Source organism: Ovis canadensis, chromosome 11 (assembly GCF_042477335.2).
Source record: "Ovis canadensis isolate MfBH-ARS-UI-01 breed Bighorn chromosome 11, ARS-UI_OviCan_v2, whole genome shotgun sequence".
In the NCBI taxonomy this organism is placed as follows: domain Eukaryota; kingdom Metazoa; phylum Chordata; class Mammalia; order Artiodactyla; family Bovidae; genus Ovis; species Ovis canadensis.
In genome coordinates this window covers 32,480,394-32,483,174 of record NC_091255.1, presented here as the reverse complement: position 1 = coordinate 32,483,174, position 2,781 = coordinate 32,480,394, and the positions used below count along the sequence as shown (strand labels likewise).

At 44.0% G+C, this 2,781-nt stretch overlaps 1 protein-coding gene across 1 annotated transcript; it reads left to right on the top strand.

The window, feature by feature from the left end:
• Positions 1–919: 919 nt before the first annotated feature.
• Positions 920–1,975, top strand: LOC138414785 (olfactory receptor 1G1-like). The gene has a single exon (XM_069542555.1). It carries the CDS (start codon positions 920–922, stop codon positions 1,973–1,975), a length of 1,056 nt encoding a protein of 351 aa, XP_069398656.1.
• The last annotated feature ends 806 nt before the right edge of the window (positions 1,976–2,781 follow it).

Sequence of the window (2,781 nt, the reverse complement as noted above, 5' to 3'; positions counted from 1 at the left end):
ATAACAAATGTTACTGTCCTCGATGATGGTAGTGGCAGCTGGGCCTGAGGGAAGTGCGTAAATAGAGATAAATAGGTAAATTTCAGCTATATTGAGAAAATAAAATTACTACAATTTGATGGTACTTGGATGCAGACAGGGAGGAAGGAAAATGGGTCAGTAATGATGCCCAGGTTTCTGGCCAAATGAGCTGTGTGGATAGTGGTGGTAATGATTCCAGTGTTGTTATTTAGTCACTTTCAGTATTAGATGTGCTTTTTTACCAATTCCCAAGCCCCTTCTCCAGCAGCTATTCTTTTTGAAGCATTGGGAAAATCTGTTAAATACTTTTCTGACTCGTGAAATCCCAGGATGGATTATCATAATGTCCACACGAATACCATGAGAGTTAAGCAAACAAACATGTCCAGCCTACTCCCCCAGATATATGTACTGGAGTGAAAAGTGAAAGTGTTAGTTGTTCAGTCATGTCCAACTTTGCAAACCCATGGACTGTCCCTGGGATTCTCCAGGCAAGAGTACAGGATTGGATTGCCATGCCCTTCTCCAAGGGATCTTCTTGACCCACCAGGGTCTTTCTCTGCATTGCCGGCAGATTCATTACTGTTGAGCCACCAGGAAAGCCCATATTGGATTAACACTTATATAATAAAGTTTTTTCAAAAACCTCTTCTACCACTGCAGACAAATCTTCAGTTTTCCACGGCACCAAGCACAAGCATTTGCAAACAGTCAGCTGAACTAGATGAAACTGATATTTCTGCAGGTGGCATTACCAATTCAATGGATGTGAACTTGGGCAAACTCCAGGAGACAGTGAGGGACAGGGAGGCCTGGCAGGCTATGGTCCATGGGGTAGCACAGAGTCAGACACAACTTGGTGATTGAACAACAAGCAGTTAAATATTGGAGATTTTATATGATTCAACCCCACCCTAGAATATCAACGCTGGAATATCTCATAATTTTCAGAGCTCACAGTCCAGGGCTTACAAATCTCATTCAGTTAACTCTACTTTCTGCTTACAGACAAATGGGATGGGAAAACCTGACCAGTGTCTCAGAATTTTTCCTTCTGGGACTCTCCCAACAGCCAGAGCAGCAGTGGCCCCTCTTTGGTCTGTTCCTGTCCATGTACCTGGTCACAGTGATGGGCAACCTCCTCATCATTCTGGCCATCGCTGCCGATGCTCACCTCCACACTCCCATGTTCTTCTTCCTGGCCAACCTCTCCCTCACTGATACCTGCTTTGTTTCTACCACAGTCCCCAAGATGCTGGCAAATATATGGGCCCAGAGTCAGGTCATCTCCTACACAGGGTGTCTATCACAACTGTATTTTTTCTTGATATTTGGGATGCTGGAGGCATCCCTCTTAGCTGTCATGGCCTATGACCGCTACAAGGCCATATGCTACCCACTCCATTACATCATGGTCATGAGCCCTGGCCTCTGTGTCTTCCTAGTGTCTGCATCCTGGGTCACGAACGCCCTCCACTCCCTGCTACACACACTCTTGATGAGCAGCCTGTCCTTCTGTGCAGACCAAGAGATTGCACACTTCTTCTGTGACATCAACCCCCTTCTGAGTCTGTCCTGCACAGACCCCTTCATCAATGAACTGGTGATCTTCACTGTAGGGGGTCTTACAGGTCTGGTTTGTGTGCTTTGCCTGGTTATCTCTTATGCATACATTTTCTCGACAATCCTGAAGATCCCCTCAGCTCAGGGGAAGCGGAAAGCCTTTTCCACCTGCAGCTCTCACCTCTCCGTGGTCTGTCTATACTTTGGGAGTTCCTTTTGTGTTTACTTCAGCCCCCTCTCCAACCACTCGGCACAGAAGGGTGCAGTTGCATCAGTGATGTACACGGTGGTAACCCCGATGTTAAATCCCTTTATCTATAGTTTGAGGAACAGAGACATCAAGTCTTCCCTGAAAAAGCTAATGTGGGCTAGGAGAACTCATTCCTCTTAGAGGGAATGACTTCACATCTAATATGGAGGTCCCTACCCAATTACAATCACCACAATTAAGCAGGGAAGAAAGAGAAAGGGAGAAAAAGTGGGGAACCTCACTTCTAAGACCTGTGATCTGAAATTGAAATATTCATGCCTAAGCTACAGGACACATTAGAACAAACCCATTATCAGGGCAATATCATCAGCTTAAGTTCTTACAATCATAATGTTCTAGAATTATAGCCATCCAGTTGTATAATATCATAAAGGATGTGCTTGAATCTTTTGAAACCACATGAGATAATGCATGGCCAAAATAAGGTAATATTTGGTCTTACTATTGTATGTAGCCAAGAATAAACTCCAGGAAAAGATAACTTTTTCCTGCCATCACTGGGACCTTGGTGACTTGGACCCCTACCAATAGCATTTTAACTCTGAGACTCCCCGTGTCTGTGACACCCCTAGGCTGAAAGAATAGACACTGGGAAGGGTTTGATGAGATGGAATCTTTAGCTAGACCTACTATGATATTTTACCAGGCATCCAAATCCCCATCCCTCCTAACACCTTAAATTTCACTTGAAAGCTTCATTTTTATCTTTGGGAAAAATTTTTCAAGTCAATTTCACCCTTGCATCACTTGGCATAATGCCTGGCACCGTTAAGATGTGTTAAATCCCACTGGCTTAGTTGCAAACATAACGTTAGGGATTAGGAAAGAATGATTTTATGACTATTTCAAATCTCTCACCTGAATGATTGAAACCCCTCTAAGATATTCTCCAGTCGCCAGTTTCTCCTCATTCCATCCATTCTGTA